This window comes from Sceloporus occidentalis, unplaced genomic scaffold (assembly GCF_023333645.1).
Source record: "Sceloporus occidentalis isolate IW3139 unplaced genomic scaffold, rSceOcc1.0.p SCAF_125, whole genome shotgun sequence".
In the NCBI taxonomy this organism is placed as follows: Eukaryota; Metazoa; Chordata; class Lepidosauria; order Squamata; family Phrynosomatidae; genus Sceloporus; species Sceloporus occidentalis.
Window position 1 is genome coordinate 372,514 of NW_028317105.1, and position 25,475 is coordinate 397,988.

General features: G+C 42.1%; 1 protein-coding gene across 1 annotated transcript; it reads right to left on the reverse strand.

The window, feature by feature from the left end:
* Positions 1-864: 864 nt before the first annotated feature.
* On the reverse strand, positions 865-22,926 carry LOC149281983 (protein POF1B-like). The gene is made up of 17 exons (XM_089498741.1): positions 22,708-22,926; positions 13,273-13,338; positions 12,878-12,940; positions 11,828-11,887; positions 11,100-11,192; positions 10,088-10,192; positions 8,959-9,017; positions 5,312-5,434; positions 4,945-4,969; positions 4,507-4,575; positions 3,928-4,020; positions 3,359-3,472; positions 2,928-3,080; positions 2,631-2,750; positions 2,197-2,325; positions 1,739-1,803; positions 865-1,147 (listed from the first exon to the last, which is right to left on the reverse strand). The coding sequence occupies exons 1-17, from the start codon at positions 22,924-22,926 to the stop codon at positions 865-867; spliced, it is 1,839 nt and encodes a 612-aa protein (XP_089354867.1).
* Positions 22,927-25,475: the final 2,549 nt, after the last annotated feature.

The window sequence follows — 25,475 nt, forward strand, 5'->3', positions numbered from 1 at the left end:
TAGAGGAGAGCAGAGATCTTCCTTGTAATCGGCCAATAGAGCCGCGGCCCGGCCGGGGGCCTGATTGGCCAAACCGTTTGGTGGCAGAGAGGCCCCTGGACCTGCCAAACTCAGCCAGAAGTCACAGCTGCTATAGACCGAGTGAGAAGGAGCGCATGTACATCAAGCCGTGGTTAATATTTAGTACAAAAGATATTACACAGAACAGGCTTATTCCCCTCGGCACTAAGACGCGGGATCAACTGCGTTCAGAAACACTAATGCTCTTCTTGCTAAAAACATTGTTTCTTAATCTGTTGCCTAACGCTGGAAAAAATATTTTTTATGACAATCTGTGGAATACAGAATGTTTGTTATTTCGGACGCTGCAATTCCCTTAATGTATAGTTATGGACTGAACCCCCCCGACACTGAAAAATTCTGAGGAATTCTCCAAATTCTCATCCTCTGCCATAATTGAAAGGAACGTGTTCTTTAAGATGTGGTGGTGTAGTCCTGTAACAAGAAAGAAGTCCTTATTAGCTACAAGAAATAAAACAATTTGAAATCACTATGACATCATCTTTCTAATTATTAAGTAAATTTAACGTTTCTTATTTTCTTTAGTTGTTAGAATAAGGTGACTTTTTGTAAATTTCAAAGCCAACTCCTGTCACCCCAGGCATGTATCCACTACTTTCACAAACACAGTAAATGATGGTGACAAACCACTCTGCTGTCTACATTACATTATCAATATACCTAAGCACCTTGCTAAGAAGCACCTTGCTTTGCACCTTGCTAAGAAGATGGAGGCTTTGAGTGAAAGGTGATACCAACACAGAAGATCTGGAGCTCCAGACCTCAGTAGTCTCTTCTTCTCATTCATTCCAGCTGAAGAAAAGGACTGTGTGGTCCTTCTACGTTGGTCCAATAGAAGGTATCAGCTTCCACTAAAGGCTCCATCTGTACCCAGCTAGTGGTCAGATACGCACACCTAGCTGGAAATGGTGTCAGCACAGCTGGCTCGTAATCACCAGCACAGATCCTTACCTGTTTCCATCCTGATCGCTCCTGAACAAGAATTGTTTGGCTTTCCCTCACCGGCGATGAAGTAGAATAATTGTAATCGGAGAGGAGCCCAAGAATGGGATACTGGTTCCTGTATCTGGAGGCCAAACGAAAAATAAAATCTGATTGTGTATGTAAAAGAAGTAAAGAAGATTCTGTTTGATAAGTGCGCACGCAACTGGAGCTGCCCCGGAAACTGTGTATTAAATTCAGCCATATGCCTGTTCCATGCATATTTAAACTCCCTCTACCACTTCTGCTGGAAAGCTGTTCCACTTATCTACCACCCTCTCAGTGATGTACATTGTCAGCATCTTAAGAAAAGGAAAAACCTTACTTCTGTTCTGAGCATACAGAGATTTCATAAAAAAAATGTTTAAAAAGTAATTTATTTGGAATGCTCAATTCTTGCCATTCCAGGGCAAAGCCGGTCAGGAAAAAGTACAGGTGCCGGCATTGTCCATAACACACTGTCCGAAAGAGAGGATCTGACGGTGCGCATGGACACTGCCGGCGACCGGCTTCCCTGCTTGCCAGAACAGAGAGAAGGCACACTGCGGGACGTAAGCACTGAAAATAAGGTAAAACTTGGGTTTCTTAAGAATAAAAAGCTTACAATCCCTGTAATTAACAATGAATTAATAATTAACAGCATGTCTAAAGAGTGATGAGGCGCTGCGCTCGTTACCTTTTGGTGATAATAGTTTGGTTGACCGATTTCGACTCTCTCTCTTGCCGCAGTCTAAGGAGTTCCTGAGAATGAGAAAAAAGCGAAAATGAGACTAACGATGAAGAAGAAGCCCCCCGCAGCCTCCACATACACAGAAACCCCTTTTATCTCATAACGTCTTAAATATACCGATAGCCCCGGGCAACATGTGTCAAAAAGCTTTGTAACAGACCCAACACTTATTCACCAATCCTCTGAATTAAGGTAACTCTTAATAAATATTAAATGATGATTAAATAATGTTTTGGGTTTTTTTTATGATCAAGACACAGATCCTGGGTTTAATAAGGACTTTAATGTGTAAGTTCTACCCGCCACCCCTTGTTGTCAAAGAGTCTCAGAATTCCGGAGGATGATGAGATTGAGACACTCTGTATCAGCCGACGAGTCCTCGCTGCGCTCACGCTCACGCTCACCTCCTGCTGTCTCTTGATCAGGGATTCCTTTTCCTCCAAAGAGGTCGTCAGCTCGAGGAGCCTCAACTGCAAATCGCTGCTGCTGCCGTCCCTGGCCATCATGTCTCGCTGGAATTTAGTAATTTGGCTCTGGAAAGAAAGGTGGAGGGTTCATTGTTTGGGGAAATAAACACATTTAAGCCAGACAGACGAGCCACAGATCCCAAGGACACCTGCCAGAGGTATCAGGGGAGTTGGGGTGGATCGACAGCTGGAGAAAAGTTGCCCAAATCTGGAAACTCTGTGGAATTATTTTTTTTTTTTTATTTGTGTGGGTTTTTTTGTAAGCAGGTTTTAGGAAATGTGCAGATTGGATAACTAACGAATATTGAAAGGTTAGGCGTGAGGGGGTTAGGGTTACATTCTTAATTTTTGTACGGAGCTGGAATAATCACCCTCAAGTTGCGTATCTCCTTGTCTTTTTCCTCTGTGAGGCTGTTGATCATTTCCTTGTAATGTCTCGTTATTTCATCCGTCTTGGACTGCAGGACTGTACTAGAGCAAGTCTTGGAGATCTGAAGAATCAGAAAAATTGTCGGAATCCGCATACTCCATATACACCGCTACAATGCAACGTGTCGAGTAGCCTAGAACCAACTCGGAAAGGAGCCGGAACAATGACAATACTCTTACAGGAAAATAATAGAATGTTACATGGTTGCTTTTTCAATGGTCCTGGTCTTCGGACTCACCTGAATTCTCAGATTCTCATTTTCCTGTTGCAGGGCATTCTTCACGTAATCAAACTCTTTCAGGCGATATTCCTTGTCGCTCTCAGCGTTACGCATGGACATGATGGTGTCTTCTGCGCTGCGGAGTTTCAGGGCACTATCCTTCAGCTCTTGCTGGGAGAAAACGCAGAATATTCATCATACTCGTCAATGGCTTTAGGCTTGCCATGTACGTCAATATGTGGCCCCCAAAACACTGATACTTAAAAGTCCTAATGATTTGCCAATTTGAAGTATTTGTGGTTAATAAAAACAGCAACTTTCAGCTTTCAGATCAAAACTTGGGTCTTGAAGACCATTCCCACTTGGGTTGATGCGTCTCCGATTTTGGCCATTTTGTTGTCTAGATGACCACTGTTAGCTACCGAGGTCCACCGGCTTGAGATCCATACCTGCTGCTGGCGGTTTTTGTCTCTCAGAGACGCCACGATCACTTCATACTCTTTTATTTGGGCATCCTTGAACGTCAGATCTCTTTCCAACGTCCTCTTGTCCGTTTCCAATTTCTGTGAAAAAGTCGGGGGAAACATTTGAAAGGGATATTTTACCATCACAGAAGCACCCAGCTTTGAAGCCCAAACTAAAATAGACATTATGGAGAGAATTAAGAGGAGGGCGACTACCATGGTGAAAGGGAATTATCAGGAAAGTCTAATGGATCTGGTGTCTAGCTTGGGAGAAAGAAGAGCGAGAACATGTGACAGAGACATTTAACTATTTAAAGGGGAGGGAGGGAAGTTAATTCTAAAGGTGGAGAAATGTTAGAACAAGAGGTCATCATCTAAAACTAAAGGGTCAAAGGCCCAACTTTAGTAATTGAATTAAGGCTTGTTTCACCCACACCAAACTTTGGGCTACCATCTATCCGACTTATAGCAGACTATTTGGTAACAGACTTTGCAAGTGGTGTTCGAAAAACTCTATTTCCCTTTAAAATGTCTTTAAAAGTCAAATAACTTACATTCAAGTCGTTTTGCAAGTGAGCCAGCTCTTCTCGTAGGCTGGAGAAGGTGGACAGCACGAGTCTCATTGATTTATCAGATGTTTGCCTCATCTAAAGACGGTAAGAAAAAACGCATTTTTAAGGTTTAACGGCGTTGGATTGGCGCGCTGTATACGACAGGGATCGTAATTCTCTTAAAATGACCCAGTTAAGGAGAACTGGCTCTGCGTAAAATACCATGGAAGATGGTGGGAGTGTAAGCGCGAGAAGGCGTGTAGAGTGGGCATTAAGGGGAAATTACACGTGGTTTCGGCATTAGGAAGCAAAAGAGCAAAATAAATGTAGAGTCTTTAGTAAAAGTTGACACTAGACTTGTTGTCAGGATTAATGCTAGCATCTTATCATCCCTCGGCTTTGGATTTGGATCATGAATACTGTGTTGTACGCGTTGGCTCGTAGTTTCCCAGAATATTAAGAAGCAGCTTTTGCTCTGCGATGGTTGAGCTCACTCCTGTAATATCATTCATCTGCCAAATACCACAGTACGGAGGTAAAAGTTTATTCTTGGAAGAGGCTCTGCGGGGTTTGTTTTCCCACCTGCAGGAGGTAACGGATCTGCTGCTTGGTGAGCTCAGACACTCCTTTCGGGATCAAAGCTTCGATATCCTCCGCCGTCTGTAAGAAGATAATACAGCTGGGTTAACGTTATTATCTGAATATACTCCCTGTCTTGGCTTCCAAAATATGAGACGGAGTGACTCTATTATGAGACTGTTTGTTTACATTTTTAGGGATAATTCCAATCCATCTATATATCGCAGTTGACTCGCTGATATTTTTTTTTTAGGTTTGTTTTCAATAAAAATAAATTGGCTGGTGCTGATTTTTTATAATTTATCGATAGAGACATTTAAAAGAGAAATGGTCCTGGGTCATGCTTGGAGCAGAGCCTCGCATATATACACCAATGCACTAAGCTACTAAAATCTACCCCACCAACAATCCAAGACACACGTAGAGATAGTGTTCATGTACCTGATACTCCGAATCGGAGGGTTTCCTGCAAAAAAACCCCAAAAAACCATAAAATAAACAATAATAAAAGATAACCTACAGAACGTACAGGGAAGTGATTCAATGTCATATAACTTATTACAGAGTGTTAGTATCATGGGGGAATAGGTGGCCATTAGACTGGACCAAAAACAATTGGGATAAACTATTTTTACATGCGCTTTTAGTTAGTACTAAGTTCAGAGGGCTTTTCCCATTTGGTTTGATTTGATTAAAAATGTTTCCCCTTTGAGTTTTGATTTAGTCCAAAACCAGATTCCAGTTCCCCATTTCCCAAATAATAATATACTTTTTATTTTTTATTCCAGGCAAACTGATTCTTCGTTACCTCGCTCCGATCTTCTCCACATGCTGCATCAGGCAGCCGTACAGATCATTATTTTTACGGCTCAGCTCGGCCAGAAGTTCTCCAAAATACCGAGCGTCCAACTGCTCCGGTCCTGCGTCCACGCTGTATCTCTGTATGAGAGGAAAGGAAAGAGATCTGAACGTTTAACACTCAACGCGCACAAAATTAAGTTACTCTACGAAACTATAAAGCAATACAAACAATGAAAAGACTCAATAAGTGTTCCCGACGCCACCTCAATCAACCACCTCTTTCTGATATCTGATTCCTAAACATCTAACTCTATGGGAATTCCCCCCTAATCTACAATCATCTCTAAACCAGGTATATGATACATTGTTACTTAAACCGCATCATCCCATAAGAGGGTGGTAAAGATTCTTCCCCGGGCTCCTGAGTCACTGATACTGTAGCAGACATTAGTTGCGTCCAACAACTTTGACAAGCCCTCGAAGTCTTTAATACACAAAGTATTGGAGTCGTTACACAACTTCATTGAATGGAAAATGATGAATACGACTGCACACCTGCCACGTGTAACACTTTTGAAGATCCAACACATTCTTTACAAGTTCCACCTGCATTCTGACCAAAGACGTATCCATGGGCTTTAAGCCAAGCCGAGAAACTATTCTCTAAAACCTCACTGAATGCACATCAGACCTGTTGACACGCGAGGTCATACATGATTTATCATCTTCGCCGAGTATCCATATTTTCATATAGATCACAGGAACTCTTCATTGTATAAGACTTGTGAATAAAATATTTTTTCCAAGATGATAATTAAAGGCATGCTCACCTGAAGCTTTCCTTTGAAGTTTGTTTTATCAGTTATTTGATGTCAGTTGAAATACTGTTTTAATTACTAGCTTTTATATCTAGTAGGTATTCCTGTTCTCAACATGGATCGTATGCTTATGCCAGTGCTAAACTACAAGAAGCGAATGACTTATTCACATTGGATGAAGTAGACACTTTATTCTCGTGTGTTGGGAGCGAAAGCCCTGTCAAAAGAATCATGTGCTCTCATAAGAATCTTTAAAGTTCCGAGACAGATTAAATGATGATGAAGAGATGATGTAGGCCACGTCGGTCCAAAAGCTTTCTTCTGGACACAATTAGCTCACTGCATGTCACAGTAACATATTCATGCTGCCTGTATTACCAGCTAAAAGACACACGGCTCCTCGGTAAATCATTGAGCTGATCTAGAATTACAGTTAACGTTGGCTCCTATCGTTGAACATTCATTAAAAGACATTCCTTGGCAATTGTAATCCTCTCTGTATAAACATAAAACGCATGCCATTGTGGGAATTGTTGGTCGCGCTTGGTGGGGCTTAAAGGTAAAGTCCAATTGTAGTGCGATTGTGGCTTGTAAAGTTCTGTAGGGTTTGTAAATGATGTTGGGATGTGAGAAGTGATGGACCCGAGGATGCCTTGGCTTTGGTTTGTAGAAGGCAGCAAGTGAAATAAAGCTGTAGGAGTAAAGGGGAAAAGAAGGGAGGTGTTGAGGTAGGTCAATGGATGTGGGTTAGCCCATCGTGTGTTCGAGAGAGGATGGCACAATATGACTCTGCGATAGAGGCACACTTTTGGGTGTAGTGAGGAAGCAAGGAGATGAAGATGGAGATGCAGCGGCTAAATGTGATGTGGTGGTATGGGACAGGCGATAGGAAAGCTGAGGAGAGGAGCTGACAATAGAGAAAGGAAAGGAGAGACACAACCCAAAGAATGAGAGATAAATAATGCCTAATAAACTCTCCAATAGTTCTGAAAAACCATCATTAATGGTCGATTTAAGGCAACAGCTCCTTCAGAAGCCTCAGGCCCCCTCATCTCTTAACTTTCACAAGCGTATGAAGTGCAACAATGTTATTAACCGAAGAACTTTGGTCTCTGTTTCTTTCTTCCCGAGTATCACAGAGCTTCTCTACATAAGTCACAAACACAGATTCTCTGGAAACCAGCGCTGCCCAACTCGGTGACACCTTTCACAGTGGAGTTTGGTGAATGGGAGCCAGACTAATCCAAACCTTGGCAATCGTAATTCATTTTGGCCCACGCTTGTGAAAATGGTTTATGATCTGCAGTGTTCCTAAAGATCTCCTCCGATTATATTTCATTTTGTTATGTGTTTAGTTTAACAAACTTCAAAAGACACACCTTTCCTCGTGTTTAAACTTGCACATCTCTGGTTTATAAGAAGAAAATAGAGCTAAATAAGTTGATGGGAATTTAATTAGTTTATTGAGAACAGGTTTTCGGCAAATCAAAATATTTCTACTCCCCCGGGGCAGATTCACTTGATTTTTTTTTGCCAAATTACAAATCTCATGAAAACCTTAATAACAGGCTGTAAACAAAATCCGAAGTAATCGAGCGAAACCAAAGCAACTGCACGTTGAGGAAAATTTACCCCTTGCGGGTTTTATAAAATAGAAAAAAAAATTGACATATTAGGGAGTTTTTAGGGGTAAAAAAGTGACAGAAACCTACTAAGAACTTCAGAACGCTAGAAATTCTAGTGTGTCTTACCTCAAGAGCTTACACACAGCATCTAGAATATATCTGAATTAGCCTCTAGGGTAAAACGCGTCAGATGTTCTACCTTTTAACCCTTAATCGGATCAGTGGAAAAGAGTTACGTTTATGGTTTAACCATATTAACTGATTTTAGGAAGTGTTTTCCTATTCTCCTTTTCTCTTTCTTTGTGCTGACTATTATATTTATATATTACAATTTTTAATATTAACAATTAATATATAATATAATAATTATAATATTATAATATCAAATATTATAATATAATAATTACAATATTATAATATTCAATATTTAGAGTCATAATTGTCTAAATTCCCCAGTGGGTATTTTTCACAGGCCACATAGACTGGCATTTAAATTACTTTTAGGTATATTACGCTTTGAGATCGCATGAGGCTTCCAGAGAGATATCGGGGACAGAGCCGGTGTCTGGTTATCCCATCTTTAAGAGATGTGTATTATTTTATTATTTCTTTTTATTCTAATATTTATTCTTACATTTTAGTTTTTCTGACAAACATAATTTCTGGAAAAGGTACAAGTGCAAGAACATCTTTGACTGCAGTGAGATCACAGCCACCCACAACGTTTATTTTAGGAGTGAAAAAGAAGAGAAAAAAAAAGAAAAAAACTTTTAAAGTTAAGACTAACTCTCGAAGTACAAAATAAACACCGTCTGTTTGGCAAGGACGTGTTGATGTCAGAAATGCAGAGCGTGTTCTTCAGGGCGAGACGACGACAGCCAAAGAAGAACTCTCGCTTATCAAAGGCAGAAAAGGCTGAATAAAGAAAACTTTTCATTCGATCGGGCTAAGCCTGCAAAGCTGTTTACTGCGCGTTTCTCACAATACACCGACGGTTTCCTTAGAGCCCAAAGCAAATGCAGAGCTGAGAGCCTCGCAGCTTCAACGCTTCAAGACTTGGAGAGCGTCCCGGTGGCGTGACTCGGACACTTTGTAACCAGAACACCCACAGAGTGCTTTAAAAGGCGTAAACGCAGCCGTGCTCGGTTGTCGTTGATCGGTTTGCATGCTTTAGTGGATTCACGGGGTTAAAAGGACGTTGTGTTGATAACTAATTTCTTACCTGATCATTGGATACTCGCTGCTGGGTTTTCTGTTCGGTAATAAACTCCTTAAGGGGGGAAAAAGAGGCGTAAATACACCAAAAAGGACATGAAAGCAGTAGCCGTCTAGCTAGTGTGAACGGTCACATGACTGAGAGTGCCCAATGAAGACACTATAGAAATGTACACACAAATAAATGTATCATTGGTTTTATATACTAAAATAAATATTTCTTTACGCGTTCAAGGACACTGTTATATTGTGATAATATTCCCACAAGGCGGATAAACGGGGCACTGCGATCTGAGCATGAAGACTGCATTAAGAACTGGGGGGGGGGGTTATAAACAGTGACCCTGTTGCAAAGTTCAGATAAAACAGGTTTTATCACCATAGCAACAAATGGATTGTTTTGTAATCCCCAAAGTATTGCAAATGGGAGTCGTAGTGCATGATACAGTGCATAAAGGGGCAATACTGCCAGCGCTGAGCGCTCTCCGGGATTCTCATTGTTTCCTAGGACTCTCGGTGTCTTTAATCTGCCACCAGGGGGGAGTGGTGTTTGGCCCCCCCTTTTACTGCTCCGTCTCACCCCCTTTCACAGCCACAACCCCTTATTGCCTCCTATAAAGAGTCAGAGATGGGGAGCTCTGGCCAGCCCGGGAATGATAACTGCATAGAAGGCCAGTGCTATCCTTGCTGAGGGATTCCTCAATAGAAAAGGATGTCCCATCGAGCAATCGGACCGTTGACCCTCCGTGCTAGAAGCAAAACAGAAATATACTGATCCTATAGAAACAGTGGTCAGTTACAGACCTTTAGAGGTTCATGGCCCTCCATGGTCTGGAACTACTACTAGTTGGCACTAACGTTTCTAGTACCCAAGGCAAGCAATGCCTCAGCAAACTCTCCTTTCCTTGCATCTTCTCCCTAACATGAGAGAGAAGCTTGTGGCAGCACTCCACCCCACCCCAGTCCCCTAAACCTTGGACACTTAATGGTATGGTACCTGGAATGAATATTAGCGTGGTCTCTGTTTGTTATGCTTGCCATGAGGGGACTGTACTTCTGATAGATAGATAGATAGATAGGATAGGATAGGATAGGATAGGATAGATCTAACTGTAATTACTGTACCTGATCGGTGGACTTGACTACAACCGTTGTCTGATTATTGTTTTCAACGATTTGCTCGCTTGTAGAGGATACGTTTGTTTCCACTGCTACGACGGACTGTTTTTCCTGTTCCAGCGACACAGAGTAACATACAGAGGCAAATTACATGCACAGTTCATACAATGTTGCAGAACAGCTTTGCATAATTAAACACGGTTTAAACAGAGAGTTCCGTAACCTACGAAGAGGGGCATATAATATGCTGCATGATGCAGCCACCAAAGTCCTAGTCGTGAGCCCGTATGGACCATCGTCCGATATACAAATAAAAGACCATCACGATAGGCATTTGTCGTAAAGGGAAGGTCAATGAAAACAGAAATATTTAACTTTGTAGATCAAGTAGAGTTTGGCACTCAAGAACACCGGGATTTAGTTTGTTTCGTTTATTTGTTTAGTTTATTTGCAAACATTCCTCCTTCTATCCCTTCTGTTTGAAGGCCGCTCCATAAATCGAAGAGCCATCAAGCTAAATGTAGGAATGTAGACATAACGAAAACTTAAGAAGAAAGATGGCGGCTCTAAAGGTGAGAACATTAAACAGAAGATCTTGGCCTGATCAGTTGGCAAAGACTTTGGGAACTTCTGTCTGTTTATCTTATTGACGCCTTTCACAAAAAGCGCATTGTGTTCAGTGCCCATGAAACACACGCAGCCACATGAACTCAGAACAAGCTGAACTTGCTACGACATCCCACGGAGAAGCCCGGCAGCGGCCGGAACCTTAAATCCAGGTCACTTGATTAAATCGCTGCATTGGTAATCCTACCATCCTCAACCAGTTATTGGCTTTCTCATGATTTGGATCACTACCAGCCTCTACCAAGTGCGCTAAAAGATTTTTGTTCCTTTAATGGTCAACTAAAACGGCCCAAGCACGGTAAAAAATAAAAAAACACACAAAAAAACCAAAGGTATTTATTTGATTACTATGATACAGAAGTTATAATGGGTCATATATTACATGGCTTACCATCTCGGGATTCTGCACCCCAACTCTTCTGATAGTCTTTTCATAGATGACATTATTCGATGGGACGTAATTGACCCCCTTCAGAAAAGTTTGCTGGAAAAGTAAATATAGTGAAAGCTATAGCAGGCCCAATGGAATGTATCACTGAATTCTGTTTTCACCAAGTAAAGACACTAATTTAATAATAAATTATTATTATCTTTTATTTATATAGCACCAACCGTTTCTGTGGCGCTAACCGATTCATTCGTTAATGAGGGTCAAGTTTACAAGAATCCATAGCTGCAAACTGGCTGAGATCACAATGCATCATGAAGCCAACCTGCCCTAATAGGCTCTGAGACAGTGATGATATAGATACATAGGGCCTTCTTAAGGTAGCCCACCCAGAACTCTATTTCTTCTGGTTCAGGTGGAACGTTCTGTATTTTTCAAAAGAAACATTGTCTGGATGATTCAATTAATTAAAAACCTTGGAATATGGTATTTACGGTAAATAGGGACAGATGTTTTTTTCCATGTGTTTTTTTTTATGAAAATGACCTAATTGTAGAAGAACTTAGATCCTGAGAGATTAAAGCTTCCATAGACACAGGACATCTGATCTACACCAGCCTATTATGGGACCAGAAACTGAAAGCCAAACCACTTAATTACAAAAAAATACATATAAACTAAACTATCTAAATTAAATACACAAGAGAAGGTTGATATAAGGAATATCGCACCTGTTCGGGATTCTGCACTATGTATCTTCGCACAGTTCCATGTTGATACGGAGATATTTCCTGCAATATAAAATGTGTTTACGCTGAGTTAAAATCTACCTGGTGCTGTACCCGCTGATCACTGCATTCCAAGAGAGGCCGCAATGCTGGATAAACCTCCATTGGCACGGGCTGCACATGGATCTAATTCCATTCAATCATCAAACTGGAGATTGTTTCTCTAATACCCTTCCTGCACTTGCGGCCGGACGAGAAAAACACTGCTGGATTAATGCTGGGATGAATTATTTTGTTGCGTTTCAAAACGCCTAAGAAACAACTCGCCTTTTGGTAAAAAATAAGTTCCTTTAATAGCTAGGGGCATATGCAGACAGGCTGCTTGGTTGGCGCTTTTCAAACTCTAATTTCTAGTCTGCTCTCTAATCCTCGTGAGTAAAGCACGCTCAGTAATGTCTCTTGTTAGTTTGCAGGAACGTGTATCCTTACACAAGCTCAGACTTGGAATGTAGCAAGGAAAGCAAACAGGGACTTATTTCCTAAACAGTGAGCTGATACATATCTGATCATAGCATGAACTTTGCATCTGTCCCTGTGTAGATAATGCAACGGGATGTTTAGTGAATAAGAACTCTATAGGATGGTCAAGTCTGGTGGGTACCATAATGCAAGAAGCACAAGGCTCTACTAACATTCCCAGAATAAGTGCTCGATTCCTCGCTTCCCTACTCGTTATGAAGGGCCAACACTGGCAAGTTTCTCCAGCAATAAGGGCCGAGCTGGCCCAGTATAATGTATCATTTAATGAGTAAGAAGGAAACTAACTGATTTACCTATACATTATACAGGGCCAGCCAGGCACTTCCGGCAGAAGCTCAAGTCTCCTGCAAACTCTCCTAACAGCCCTCCTTTTAGTGAATAGACCCCATTGACTCTTACCCCACCTCAATTCATTATTCAGTCTCACCCTGGCCATAGCAGACCTGTGAACCTCTCTTATGGTCCTTACATCTTTTTGCATAAAGTGCATACACTTTGTTCATTTTGTCTTACCTGCTCTTGGTTTTGAACAATGTATCTTCTTATTGTTCCTTGAGGGTAAGATGGGGGGACCTCCTGTAAGAAGAAGCTTCAGTTATTATGAAAATCACTGCTGAGAGGACCAATTTCTGTAGCGGACGTGCCATGGCGGGCAGCTGCTTTAAGGTAATGAAATTGATCATTATATATATACTTTTTTAATTGCCTGCATTTTTATTGATTTGTAGTGAAATGATGGTTTAGGGTATTGCGATGGATCAGATCGGCAAAGAGTCAAAAGGTTGTAACATAAGATTTCCGTGGTAAAAACTGTTCTTCTGAAGCAGGGTATCACCACTGGTCCCATTCCATAAACCCAACGCTCTACACAAAGTGGTACTAGAAAGTAAAACCCCTGATTTCCATACCTGTTCGGGAGCCTGGACTATGTAACGCCTTATAGTCCCTTGTGAGTATGATGGAGATTGTGCTTCCTGTAAGAAAAAGAGAACTTTAGTTACAACGTTTCATTTCAGACTTGAGATACAGATTAAAGAGTAACGGTTTTTTAACAAAAAAGATCTCTTAAACTGGCCGTTTACTGGTACACCCCCAATTACAATGATTGACAAAGTGTTGCTTCAAGACGTGTGATGGTTCCCCATTTGGGATGGAAGGGCTGTCTCTTGGAATGTGTTATATTCTGCCCTGGCCAAAAACGTACATGCAGATGTGTGACCTCGTAGTGCATCTCCCATGACCTGAGGTTTATAAACCGTTTTAGTTAAGATCCCAACAGTGTAAGTGATTTAATGAAGACGCCAGTGGTGAGGATGATCTAGCGAAGACCCCAACAGATGAAGTCAATAATCGTTACAGTAAAATAACCCTTGAAAGGGTTTTCATTGTGGGAAGTCAATGAAGTCTTCTATCCTGGAGACCCAGGATCTGCTCATATTTTATCTCCATCTTCACATATGATACGTCCATCCCTCTTGCCACCCATAAGCTCTTTCTCCTGTCCCACATTTACCCCCATAGGTGGCCATGATTTTTTTTTTATATATTTTTTTTGTCAGTACAGGAAAAAATTCAATGAAACGCCCATGATTCCTGATGTGTGTCAACACTTCTTCTGAAAGACTCTCCCACATTCTACACAAATAAATACTCCTCGTAAAAAAAAAAAAAAAAGCGGCTAACTATCTGAAGAGTCTGTTAGCATCCCAGCCTGCTGAAACAGCCCTTCTGCCCCAGGCTTCTAACCATACTCACACTCAGCAAAAAAAATATTTTCAGGGTGGAGGAACTTCATGAAAGACAGTAAGAAAACTGGCCCACGTCTCATTTCGATTTCTGTGTCTTTTTAATGAATTAAGTTGAAAGCCAAGCCAGGCTTGGTTCAATGAGTCTGGAGCTGGGAGCTAACCCATATGTCACACAAACAGAGGCAGGCCCAGACCGGCCATCAGGTACCCCGGACAAACGCGATGGGCGCTGGTCAACAAGTGCTCCGTATTCAGCCCTTATCCAGCCGCACTTATGTTATTTGGTGACCTCTGGCCTTAAAGTGCCAAAGCCACTTTGTCATCCTCAGTCCGACCATGCGCAAAGTTTTAGCCAGGTGGAGGACGGGCTTTATATTCTGGGTTGCAGGTGAGCTGTGTAACTTCATTTTCTCATGATCAGCATGATTATTCCTCCCCATTCATTCACAAGGACAAGAAGTTGATGGGATAATGCCGACTCTGCCACATCTCACGGTGAACTTTTAAACTAAGTATCTCCAAAACAGTTACAACAATTGACAAACACAAAAGCCATGAGTCATTTTAATGAATGAATTTAGTTATGCCAAAAGCTCTTAAAGTGACAGTGCGCCTTCAACAGTCCCCAACCCCAAGTGAGTCTGCTGTAAAAAGGGCCACAACGATCAGGGTCACCAAACGCTGATATCTGTCTTTTAGGAACAACCTGGTAAGGGTTTAAGTTGAACTAAAGTGTCTTTCCCCGCAACCCCAAGTGCTCCAGACAATGCATGTAATCACACCGCGTGACCTAAGCCTACTTCATTCTTAGTGACCACCCCAAACCAGATGTCCTGCTACCTTTAGAAAGCCGGACCTGTGAGGCAAGTTCATCTGCAACTCACTGTTTAGTAAATACACCACATATCCCATGAGACAGATGATAACATTATAGGTTTATAGGACTATAGCTGCAGAGACTATGACACTTCATAGAGAAGCACAGGATGGCCTCCTAAACAGTTTAGAGACACTAAAAATTATTCTCCAAGCTGACTACAACATGCAAAGCCTACCATATGTTTATGGTACGGACGTCCCGAGTAAAGGCAAAAGGTGGCACTTCCCAGACAATGCCCCCACCATTTACATAGGGCAAACATTTTGCCCCCGGTAAAAGTTCCTGTTGATGAAACAAAGCAAGAACCCAAGGCATACCCAGAATTCTTACTTTGTTTTGTGTATTTATTGGTCATTATTATATTCTAGCAGCAACCCAGGAATCTGAATGTGTGTGTCTTTTATGTGATCCCCTATTTTGTATATGTTTTGCAATAATAATAATAATAATAATAATAATAATAATAATAATAATAATATATATATATATTTATTTGTTTGAAATACAGATAATTTCTTCTCCGTTTTTGACTTTTTTCCAGAAATAATATCCTACAGACTACCGTAGATCTAACCTGTAAAGCAAAGCGTAGCTCATGGGTGTAAACACGCGGGTTTTAATGCTGGGATTATACAGTAACTCGCATTAATTCTCCTTGTAGAACAGGCTGGGCGAGTGAATGAGAGAAACCCACGGCTTCACACACCTCCTGGCGTGGGATACATTAAACAGAGAGGCTCGTATCCCATCTACTACGTGACATCTGCTTAAATTTATGGTCTGATTAACTAAATGAGCCTATAAAACTATTTAAAAATTGCATCACGCTTTTAATTATCTTCTGTACAAAATCCTACAAAACCAAAAATTCAACAATTAGGGCAGGTTATGATTATGCTAAATAGGCAAGAACTTATTTTTTATTGAGAATAATTGAAAATATTTTTATTGCACCCAAAGAAGCGATTATGAATTAAATGTGGGCGACCTTCACAAAATTAATATTATTATTCATTTTATTGTTTTATATAGCGCCATCACATTGCAAGTAGTATATAACATAACAACGGGACTTACAGAAACAACAGTTAAGGAGGGCACTTCTCAAAAGAGCTTACAATCTAGTGGACCTATTTCTATTCTTGGTGTAGAACATTCATTCTTCCACTTTAATTCCTCCTTTTGTTCCCTATGATTTCTCCAGCCAAAAGCTGCCAAAGCCTGTATTGGGTCGACCAGCAATTATACGGCAAATAATGTATAGCACATAAGCGGGAGACTTGAACAAGAACGTGTTGGAACATCTCCTGACGTACGCCTGAATCCTAGCACACTGATGAGCTGACATTTCCAAGACTAAATTTGAGTTATTTTACCGCCTATTAAAGCAAAATTCCCTATTCCTTTAATGTATTAGCCTCTACCACTTCTGCTGGGAGGTTGCTTCACTTAATTTCCAGGTATTGTTCAGCCAATCACTGCCTGCTTTTGTGTCACATGACAATTAAGTGTTCCTGACAAAATTTTGAATGAAGCAAAAATGAATGACAACGCGTATTATTTATTTATTTTTTTAACGTAACCCCGTATTAAATGAGTTGTTTTATTAGTGCGTGCGTATCACACCTGCTTGAGAAGGAAAGCTCGGTGGGGAGTAATTGTTAGGTGGTTCCGGCTGGTGTACGAGGAGACGCAGCCCCGCCACGAGAACAATAACACATGACTAAAAGGCAGAGCCGCGCGCCCAACGCCCGCTAATTGTATCCGGCAGCATCCCGACGCGCTTGGCGGCTCAGCGGCAGACACATAAAACCTGAAACCGTTCCCTGTCGCTCCACCAAAACAGGCGTTTCCATCGAACGCACGCCCGAGCGGACCGGGGCCGGACAAGCAGAAGCCTCGCGCGCAACGTGTTTACAAACATCTCGTTAATCACAGACACGCTTCACGAGGACGGCGCGGCTCTCGTTTCACGGTACGCCGGCGGAGGGGGGCTACGGAGATCCCGGCTCAAACCTCGATCCAGCTCAGCAGCGTGAGAACGCGAACCCCGTTAAGCATTAAGATCTCTGGAGGCGTATTTTTGGTGCAAAGCGTGGAATGTGGTCATATCACCATGGCAACCGGTGAACTATTCCTGCTAAATGCGCCGTTCCAGGGTGCGTTAAACTGCGCGTCAGTGCTTTTAACAGAAAACTTGATTTTTTTAAAATAATTAAAATTAAAGTCTAAACATATGTTCCTTGTTTATCATGGTCATGGCTCTGTATTGGTTGGGTCGAGGGCCCGGGTCGGTCCAAAGGCCTTCACAAAGAGTCGGGAATGAAGCGGGGTCACGTAGCACAGTGTTACGGAATATGATGGCGCTATATAAACCGATAATAAATAATAATAAACTCCCCCCCGGGGACGGCCCTTCCTAATCTCAGTATTATTATTCATTAAAATGAATCCGGTTTCTGATGGCTAGCACCGATTTACACGTAATCTGTTATTGTCCAAAATTCCTGTCATTCCACTCATTTAACGGTCCGGCTACAACAACAAAGGATCGCATCGCCTCTGACGGCTAAAACATAAACCATTTAGCAAAGAGAACGTCGCAGACAATTAAACATCTCCGAACTCCAAGTGGAATGAACGCTCGACGGGGTTAACACAATGCAAATCGTTTACCTGTATTAACCCACTATTGACTGGACAGAACTGTCCCGAGAAATAATAGTTGTAGAGCGTACCACTCCTCGACATTTCCTTATTTATATTGATTTATGAAGCTCTGTGGGCCTTTGTCTGAAAATTGGGACTGTCCAGCTAAAACAGGACAGTTGGGAGGTAAGGTAGAAGGGGAGCATATGCAATCTATGAAGCAGAGACAGATGGCGTGGAGAAACTGGCTCACAAAAGCTTGCAATCTAAACAATTTTATTTTAATACAGATGCATGGAATCTCCTTGCATTTGCTTTCTTTTCCCAGCTACTTGACTTCATTTGCCGTGTAATTACTGAGAACGTATATATGAGATAAAGCCGGGCTCTACGGCGGGACGCGTCTATTCATTCTACGCTTTGCGTTCCTCGGCAGGATGAAGAATAAATCCCAGTTTATTCCAAAATACTTTTCCTGCCCTAAAGAACAAACACAGAAAACAAAACCGTGAAGACTCCATAGCTTTCCATCTTCAATCACGTGGCTGGGAGGAACAGAACTACAATTTGGAAGCGGATAACGCAAATGATCTCACAGATTCACAGAACACAGGAGTGATGGGAGTGATAAAGGGCCATTGGAACCCAGGAGTGATGGGAGTGATAAAGGGCCATTGGAACACAGGAGTGATGGGAGTGATAAAGAGCCATTGGAACACAGGAGTGATGGGAGTGATAAAGGGCCATTGGAGCACAGGAGTGATGGGAGTGATAAAGGGCCATTGGAACACAGGAGTGATAAGAGTGATAAAGGAGTGATGGGAGTGAGAAAAGGCCTCTGTACCCCTATGAAGAGATTCCATTAAAAATCAGCCGTTTCCAGTTACTATAGTCATTTACAGCATTAACCCCGTCTGTGCTGGATTTCTGATCCAACTCATGTTATTTTAATGGACAAAATTCTTTTTTTTTTTTTTTTTGTTCAAAAACCAGGCCATTTCTAAGTGACCCCAAACTTTTGAACCGTAGTGTATTTCTTTACTCGCTAGTTGTAGCCCTCGGGGTGCATTTCTGACATACCTCTCCCAGGTGACCTGTACCTGTAGCTCGTGTTTAATGTTCACACCACCAGAACATGTATTAAAAAACAAAATACTGAGGTTATTGTTTATTTTCAAAATACTTAAATCACGTCATTGGGTTTTACATACAACACACAACTTTTGCAAAAGTTACAAGGTGTTCTTATCACCATAGCAACCAATAGAATGTGCTTTTTAATACATAACCCCCTTGACTATATGTGATAACGTGATAATGTATAGTTATACCAGAAACGTAGAATTTGACCCAATTGGGCCATCTGCTGTAGAGTCTCACACCCCAGCCAGCCTTTTTCTTAAATCCAGGAGCCATAAGGCTACGGCCCATGGATGTTTTAATTCCCACCTCTGCTGGGAGGCTGTTGCATTTATCTACCACCCTCTTTGTACACTCAAAATAAAAATTAATTCCGGAAACACATTTTTACTTAAATGCAATATATTAACGTAAAAAAATAAAACTTTATTCTCCAAATAACATTAAAATGTGTGAGCAAATACCGGTATATTTTAAATGCAGGATCCGCATAGGTTTTTTTTTTTACTCCAGGGTGAAAAGAAAATGGGGAAATTTTATATTAAAAAAAAATAAAACGACCCCCTTGACACACAATAAGCCGGTGCCAAGAGCCGTGTTTCAGAGCAGACACGGCTTCCTTGTTTCCAGAAGCTCCTTTATCGGATATAATAATCGCCGAGTAAGCACTTCAGAAACTCTGCCTGCCCTATAGCCCCATCGCACATTCATTCGCATCGCCTTCTCAGATGCCGGGGCAATGACTCTGTGCTTCCACACCCATTAACTTATCCACAAAGAATCCTTATATTGCATTTTATTATTGTTATTTTTTATATATAGCACCATCATATTCTGTAGCGCTGTACATTTGCAAAGAACTGCCTGGTAGTGAAGTGGACTGGCAACCTCTTTAGCCCAGTGGGCCAGTGATATACATAACTGGAAGCGCTCCAGGTTTTGACCCGGAGTCTCTTGGTCAGGTGCTGCTTCCCTGGGTCTCCTGACCACTTTCCTCTTTCTCTAGGCTTCCCTTTCTTCTCTCTGTCTGGGGCTGACCCCCCCCCCCCCAGACGGGGGAGAACTCGGAGTAATATACCTGTCCCAAAACAGCCCACACTCCAGGCACATTGGTCTCGCCCAATACACATTCAGCAACATAGAAAACCAATGAAAGTCAGCCCAGCTGACTATTGCCCCGTGCACCCGACAGGCTCTGATAGGCAGTTGCCATAGAAATTGCACTTCTTCAATATTTCAGATATTCCAACAAATATATGAAGCCCGAAGTCTTGATCGTAATAACTGAGCCGCATGCGGTGTATACAAAGAGCTGTACAGGCGGATGATGTTATCATCTGTTAAATGATGTCATAATATAACAGATTATTCTTTTCTATATGAAAGGTGTGTTCAGATTTATTTATTTTTTTGCTATTAAATGTCAAATCAGACCAAAGGTTCCCTGTTCGGTGCTACAAACGGAGATAAAAGAAGCCGACGCGTTCGTTTCACACGAGATTTCAACATTTCAAACGACGCGTGAAACCCGCCGATGACTCACCCGTGGAGATCACACCTAAAGCCCCGCGCCAGAAAGGGTTTTCCGGGGGAAAAAGACACAATAAAAAAAGTAGAACATTCCCAGATTTTTGCTAATGAGCCTTTTTTTTTTTTTTTTTTGTAATACAAGAAGGAAAGACGAGCGACAAAACATCGAACCAGGGGGGTTAACGCCTGCGTCTCCAGCTGTGGACGGCCACTCTCATCATGCTCAGCCAGTCTATGCCAGGGAGTGATAACTTCTAACACTAACAGCTAGGGAGAGACTTGCAATGGAGGGAAGTCAGGAATAGTGTTCTTAATGCTGCATTTAGCTATGAAAGTGTTAAATTAAATACATTAAGTGGAACCGCACCTTTAACCATTAGTACGCTAGGTACGTGTAATAATATATATATATAGACACACGTGCGTGCAGCCACAGCCTTAAATCATGGATTTCACGGAGTACAAAGGTTATTTGGACAGCAGAAGATTTCATGCAAAAGCTCGGAAGGTTAATATTAACAGCTTCACCGCCATGACAGCCTCACCAGGAAGAGGAATGCGACCAGTTTTGCGCATGCTGGTTCCTGCTTTCATGCCTGCCCCATAGTAAATGTTCATGCTATTAATCTCTATGAAGGAGTTCTGGCGTAAAGCAAAACTTTGCCTTTTTGTTACTTTCCTGTTAAGTCTAAAAAAGATGAAGCAGTCACCGGAGTACGAACAAGAAACCAAAACGATGTAACTTCCAGATGTCATTTTCATGGAAACGAAGGACATTTCTCACTGTAACATAATCGCAAAACGGGTTTCTAACCATCAATTAGCCTTTTAAACTTAAACAACGTGCCATTGGAACACAGGAGTGATGGGAGTGATAAAGGGCCATTGGAACACAGGAGTGATGGGAGTGATAAAGGGCCATTGGAACACAGGAGTGATGGGAGTGATAAAGGGCCATTGGAACACAGGAGTGATGGGAGTGATAAAGGGCCATTGGAATACAGGGGTGATGGGAGTGATAAAGGGCCATTGGAGCAGAGGGGTGATGGGAGTGATAAAAGGCCATTGGAACACAGGAGTGATGGGAGTGATAAAGGGCCATTGGAACACAGGAGTGATGGGAGTGATAAAGGGCCATTGGAACACAGGAGTGATGGGAGTGATAAAGGGCCATTGGAACACAGGGGTGATGGGAGTGATAAAGGGCCATTGGAGCAGAGGGGTGATGGGAGTGATAAAAGGCCATTGGAACACAGGAGTGATGGGAGTGATAAAGGGCCATTGGAACACAGGAGTGATGGGAGTGATAAAGGGCCATTGGAACACAGGAGTGATGGGAGTGATAAAGGGCCATTGGAACACAGGAGTGATGGGAGTGATAAAGGGCCATTGGAACACAGGAGTGATGGAAGTGATAAAGGGCCATTGGAACACAGGAGTGATGGGAGTGATAAAGGGCCTCTGTACGCCTATAAAGAGATTCCATTATAAATTAGCCGTTTCCAGCTATGATAGTCATCTACAACATTAACCCCAACTGTGCTGGATTTATGATCCATTTCATGTTATTTTAATAGATACAATTTGCTTTTCTTTAAAAAAAATAAACAAGTGACCCCAGACTTTTGACCGGTAGTGTATATAGTATGATGTCATCTCTAATATGCAACTAGTACACAACATCTATATTTGCCATTTGTTACAGTTTCTTTTTTGATTTCTTTCCCAAACTGACAACACGATGCACAGGAACATGCGCAGGAGAGCTGGGAATGTGAGAATCACACGGAGCTGACAGAGTAAACAGGTGCGGCCGGCGGCTCGTAACGAGGGACCCGGGAGGGTGTGATCGCCGAGCGCAAAGAAACAGAGTACGTCCCCAAACAACGTGTTCGGTTCCAAGAGAGAAGATACAATTTAATACACAAACAAATACACAATATGGAGTATCCTGTTTCTGACACACAAGTAGCTCATTCATTTTGGGGGCACTACAACTCCCATAACCCTCATCCGGAATAAAAAACCATATTGCTGTCATATGGCTGGTTGGGCTTCTTGAGTTCTGTATTTTGCCCCAACGGAAAACGTTTACGTTTTTGGATCGCTTTAAAAAACACAAATTTTAACTCCTTAATTAAACAAGAAGCCGACTGAAAAGCAAACAAGCGAGGCAAAAAATATAGCTTTAGAAACATTTGTAATGCGAAATAGGAAAAGAAATCTGGAAATTAAGTATATTCTGCTCACGGGAAACGTCTGGGGCAGACCATGTACTGATGCATGTTTGAGTACGGTCACTGGATTAATCTCTGCCACCTCTGCTGGGAGGCTGTTCCACGCATCTACCACCCTCTCAGTGCAGTAAATCTTCCATACCTTACATTTTTTCTCACCTGAACGTGGTGCACTTGGTGAATCGGCTCGGGGCTCCAGGCGAGCGTCTGGTATCCCGGAGAATGAGGGCGCGGGGACAGAGGGCTCCCGGAGCTCCCGTCGAGTACCTGGACCATCTTGGTGACGGGGCTGTACGTCCTCACCCGTTCATAAAAGACGTTGTCCTTGTCTGAAACGCTGCCGTTCTCCGACACCCAGTAATTGGAAGACGTCGACATCTCTCGCCAGCGTGGGGGGAGGGGGCCCTTTGCTCAAAACCTTCTAGAACCTGTGAAAATAGAAGAAACTCTCTGAATTACACTAAACTTCAACAATTTAGGAACGGGGAAAAAAAATGGCGCCCGGCAACGAGATTGTGCGCCCAGCACCGTCCAGTGTCTACGCCGGATTCTAAGTGCCATTTAGCGGTCCAGTGACGTGGACAGTTTAATGTCACCGAACGATCAGAGAGCTCGTACTCATGGCCTGCGATTCTTGCCGCTGATTGGTTGCTTGAATTAACCAATGAGTGGCAGGAAAGTGGCTCCACTGGGGCTGATTAGCGGTCTTTAGCCAAATGCATCTTGTGCACGGAAAATAGCTGGGGGAGGCATATGGGGTAGTCTGCAGACCCCCCTCATGCATTTACAAGGGGGGGACGCCGAATAAATTTAAAGGGACCGCGCATGTGATATGGCGTCTCGTTTACACAAGTACATTCTGTGCATTTTGTGTAGCATTATGGACACTTTTGCAACATTTCTCTCCCCTTTTGCACAGGTGAAATGTTTATGGGGCGTCACTTTTATCTGCTTCAACATTATTAGAAAAAAACAAAAAAACAGGAGAGCGGAATCAGCATGTAATTTAAACATTATTCATTTCTATAATTTTTTTTTTTTATTATTTATGGATTTTTATAGCGCCATCATATACCGCAGCGCTGTCTTATTGGAAAAAACGCGGGGCGCCAGGCTCCGAATAACGTGCCGTGTTTGGAGGCGCCGGCTTCACTTTAACCTTGAGGTTCGGAACAACGCCCAGGCTCCTCCGGACCGTCTTCATCTACACAACAGAGGGGGGCTTAAAGGGGGGGGGCACCTCTTCTCAGTAACCTCGCCCTGCACCCACAACCAACATTTCCCACATCTCTTTCCAGTACTCGCTAAATAGGATGCCTTTTTTGATGATGTCATTTTGTTTTACTTGAAATAAAACTTTTTTCAATCAAAAATGGTGTCTCCCTGCCCCCACTCTGTTCTTCAGGCCATAAATAAAAATATTTGCTAAAAGCATTTCTCACGCGTGTTCCTTTAACGTGTTGGGGAGTCACGGTATCCTCCTCCAACCTCGGGCAAAATCAACAGGTTTTAAAAATGTATTGTTTTATCTACAGTGACTGGGCGGCATTTTCTGCATAATTAACAAACTTCTTTAGTTCTCGTTTTTTTTCTAATCACCCAACATGCTCTGCTGGAAGGAAATTCCATACATCTACTACTTCTTCTCTCCAAACATAAACATTTGAGGGTTAAAAGATGTGAAATCACCATGACAACTAAGGCAATATTATTGCTGACTGTTACCTTTTTGCCATAACTTCACATACCCACTTTATATACATCAGACCTTTACGATACGGTGGTGGATGCATGGAGTAGCTTTACAGAAGATGCGGTAAGACAGGAGATACAGCTGTCCCATTAGGATTCTTTTCTGATGCCAACTTTCCTGTGTTTTGAATTTTGCCTAAACCGCTGAACTTCGCGTGCCGAGGCGTATACACATTCTCCCCCCCCCCCCCCCCGAGGTTCTTAAGCATTAACTGCGGGGTATCCGCACTTCTCATGCATCAGCTCCCTGAATGTTTTATGTAGTATTTTTGGGGAGATCACATAGAAAACCAGACCATACAAAAATACATAATCATTTTTGGCTTTTTTCCCCAACAAATTACGAAATTCCAAATTTTTAGTTTATTTAATCACCGTGTCTGGGAGTTATTTAATGTACTCAATAGCATGACTCCCCTGCCAGCTGAATAAATTATATTAACATATAATATGACGCACAGATTTCCTCCGACCGCCACTGCTAATACCCAACAAAATTACAATTTCTCCCCCCACCCCCACATAATTACAAAAAATCCCTATTTTAATAGAAAACCGTGTCATTAACAATACAGACACTCAACAAAATGCTCATTATTTCATCGGAATGACAGCGTCTTCAAATTTATCACAAAAACAAAAAAATAAGAAAAAAAATGCATCAATGCTCTGAGGTTCTCGACAAGCAGGAAAGGGTTAATATCATTCGATCCGGCGCTGATATTTGCTTATCCATATATATATACTGTGCATAGAATAAGGCGCACCTTTTAACCCCTTTCTGTATTAACTATTTCAGTGACGGACACACACACCCATCCCCATATTAACCCCTTCAGTACCAGAGCACCTGATAGGCCTTTTAAAAAAGGGGTTAATGAATCTAAATTCAAAGGGAAGTAAGAAACAAAGTATCCATCCAGGTTTCCTTTAGGGAAGTAAAATAAACAATCAGGGATTTGGATAAAGGATACATTGTAGCTGTCACGGGTCTAACCTGCTGAGCGCAAAGCCAGGGGAAGCTACAGGGTGTTGGCACCGGCACCAGCACCGCCTGGTAAGTAAAGGGTTAATGGTCAGCCTCTGCTGCCCCGTGGCTTCTATTACCCCAGGCAGGGGTATATCTATAGAGAGACAGAAGGCTTTATACCTGGGGAGCGGGAGTCCCTGCGCTG

Coding starts and splice junctions, on each gene's coding strand:
- LOC149281983 (XM_089498741.1), bottom strand. CDS start 22,926: ATGTCGACGTCTTCCAATTACTGGGTGTCGGAGAACGGCAGCGTTTCA. Junction 4,021..4,506: donor AGATCCGTTACCTCCTGCAG/GTGGGAAAACAA, acceptor TACCGTCTTTAG/ATGAGGCAAACATCTGATAA. Junction 2,326..2,630: donor AGGAGATACGCAACTTGAGG/GTGATTATTCCA, acceptor CTTTCTTTCCAG/AGCCAAATTACTAAATTCCA.